This window comes from Engraulis encrasicolus, chromosome 17, assembly GCF_034702125.1.
Source record: "Engraulis encrasicolus isolate BLACKSEA-1 chromosome 17, IST_EnEncr_1.0, whole genome shotgun sequence".
In the NCBI taxonomy this organism is placed as follows: domain Eukaryota; kingdom Metazoa; phylum Chordata; class Actinopteri; order Clupeiformes; family Engraulidae; genus Engraulis; species Engraulis encrasicolus.
Window position 1 is genome coordinate 36,197,857 of NC_085873.1, and position 2,500 is coordinate 36,200,356.

At 45.1% G+C, this 2,500-nt stretch overlaps 1 protein-coding gene across 1 annotated transcript in view; it reads left to right on the forward strand.

Moving 5' to 3' along the window:
* arhgap23b (Rho GTPase activating protein 23b) overlaps positions 1–2,500 on the forward strand; it is a 78,581-nt gene that overhangs the window by 40,150 nt on the left and 35,931 nt on the right. The window contains exons 8-9 of the mRNA XM_063220712.1: positions 199–369; positions 1,622–1,777. Of these exons, the coding sequence (XP_063076782.1) occupies positions 199–369; positions 1,622–1,777 (327 nt within the window). The remainder of the gene's footprint in view (positions 1–198; positions 370–1,621; positions 1,778–2,500) is intronic.

Here is a 2,500-nt window from a genome sequence, read left to right on the forward strand (position 1 = left end):
AATCACCAGGACAGCAAATACATCTATTGACCATACAAATGAATACAAGCCCCTTCTGCTGCAACCCCCCTTCAGTACATCCACAACCCCCCTTCTTTCTCTACTCTAGCACTTTGAATGACAGTTTTGTTTGATAATGTGCTATATAAATAATATTGATTTGATTGATTGATTGATTGATTGATTGGTTGATTAAAGGCGGGACACCTCATGCAGCAGTCGCACTCCTTCCGGGACCCCTCGTACACGGGCCCCCACCTCAACTGGGCCCCCACGCCGACGCGCACCAGCCCCCCTGAGGGCGCCGACATCGGGGACGTCGCGCGCGCCCAGGCCAGCCCGTCGCCCCCCACCACCGTGGACTCACAGGTAGGGGTGGCAACTCACAATACGATACCAGAGATTCTTTAAGTATATAGAAATATGCCAATGTAATAGGTTGCTATGGGTACCTAACATGACCAGGTTCCGGTCTGCCTAAAGGGGCATGTCATAAAACTCCTAGCATTGAATAGAACAGTCCGTAGGTCTGCTAAGGTCTGCCTAAAGGGGGATTTGCTCCTAAAAGTGCGTTAGGCCCCTTTATGGGTGAAAACAAACCGAATGTCTCATCAACTTACATGCTACATCGGCTACCCTAAATGAACACAGTACATGCTTCAGGCACGGCTGTTTGGCAATATTATTTGAACAGCCAGCAACACAACACGTTTTCGGCATGTTGCGCGTGAACAACGCTTGTCTTCAGGTCCTTATCTTTCGTTTATTAAACCCCGACATCACCAATTGACTCGTATTGCCTGTTTTCCCCCACAAATGGGCGTAACGCACATGGAAAACGTCACGCCGTTCATGAGTATACGCATCACGATGCACAGGCCACTATACAATTTGATGATGGACGGTTAGTCCGAAACGTCGTGCCATTAAATGTTTGGGAGCATTTGTTGCGGACCTTTATTTCCACTATACAATTCTGCCTTACAAAGGCAAAGTGCAGTAACTACGCACAGTATAACCGAATGAAAACAAAACGGGTCATAAAGACGTATTTGTTTTGGTGGACGCTCACGAACCATTCAAACAGTGTCTTTACTTAATTTTTTTGAATACACCTTATATTACATTCTTTTTATATGTACCGGTGTTCCATTTTATGTTATATCATTTAAATGAATTGTTGATATTATTTTATATTTAAGAATCGTTTTTTAAAGGAACACTGTGCAGGAAATGGTCAAAAAATGTACTGCAACTATGCTGCTCATTGAAAGTGGGCTGCCTATTGGCAAATTTGATCTTTACATGAAAGTTAACTAAGTAATAAACCAATATTTTCTAGTATGGTCCAAGTACAGTCATTTTTGCAGCTAAAAATGGCTATTTTTGGAAATTCAAAATGGCGGACCATGGAGAAGATCCCCCTTTTCATGTATGAAAAGTGTAATTTTTCCAGTCATTTGATGGTGGTGATAAGTATTCATGGAAAAGGTTACATTAGTGAATGGGCAGCATGAATTCTGGAAATGAACAACTAAAAATCTCACACAGTGTCCCTTTAAGTGGTAGGATATTGTCATGACGTTTTTTTGGTTTTTCTTTGCACACCCCTGCCCTACAGGAGTCAGGTACCGGGAGCTCGTCGGCCACTACTGCGGTCACTGCTGTCCTGGGCGGTGTCACCAGGAGGGGTTCTGGTTCTGGCCTGGTAGAGGAGCCGATGGTGGCCCAGACAGTCTCGCAGGCGCAGTCACCTGCAACGCCCACCCAGACACAGGTACTGTATACCTTAGACCCAGACACAGGTACCGTATACCTTAGACCCAGACACAGGTACCGTATACCACTTCGACCCTGACACAGGTACCGTATACTAATTCGACCAGTGGTGTAGTCTACTTTTTTATGGTGGGTATACTGTGTATTTGAGCATTTTTTGAAGTGGGTATACTGTATATATTTGCGCTATTCAAAACAATGGATCAATCAATTTTAAGTGGGTATACTGAAATCCCTGAAATTTAGAAGTGGGTATACTCCGTATACCCGCGTTCTACGTAGACTACACCACAGAATTCGACCCAGACACAGGTACAGTATACCTTAGACCCAGACACAGGTACTGTATATATCTTAGACCCAGACACAGGTAACGTATCTCTTAGACCCAGACACAGGTAACGGATCTATTAGACCCAGACACAGGTAACGTATCTCTTAGACCCAGACACAGGTACTTTATATCACTTCGACCCAGACACAGGTATCGTATATCTTAGACCCAGACACAGGTACCGTATATCACTTAGGCCGGCCGCACATTGGCTCCGACAGCACTGTGGCGCACTTTTGCTCCCGACAGAATTCGGACCCCCAAACCCAATTTCACACGAACATAGCATTGATAGTCAATGGGCGGCGCAGACAAAATAGAACTTGTCTCTAATTGCTATCCGACATCGGCGAATGTCCGCGGACATCGGCACCAGTGTGCGGGGTT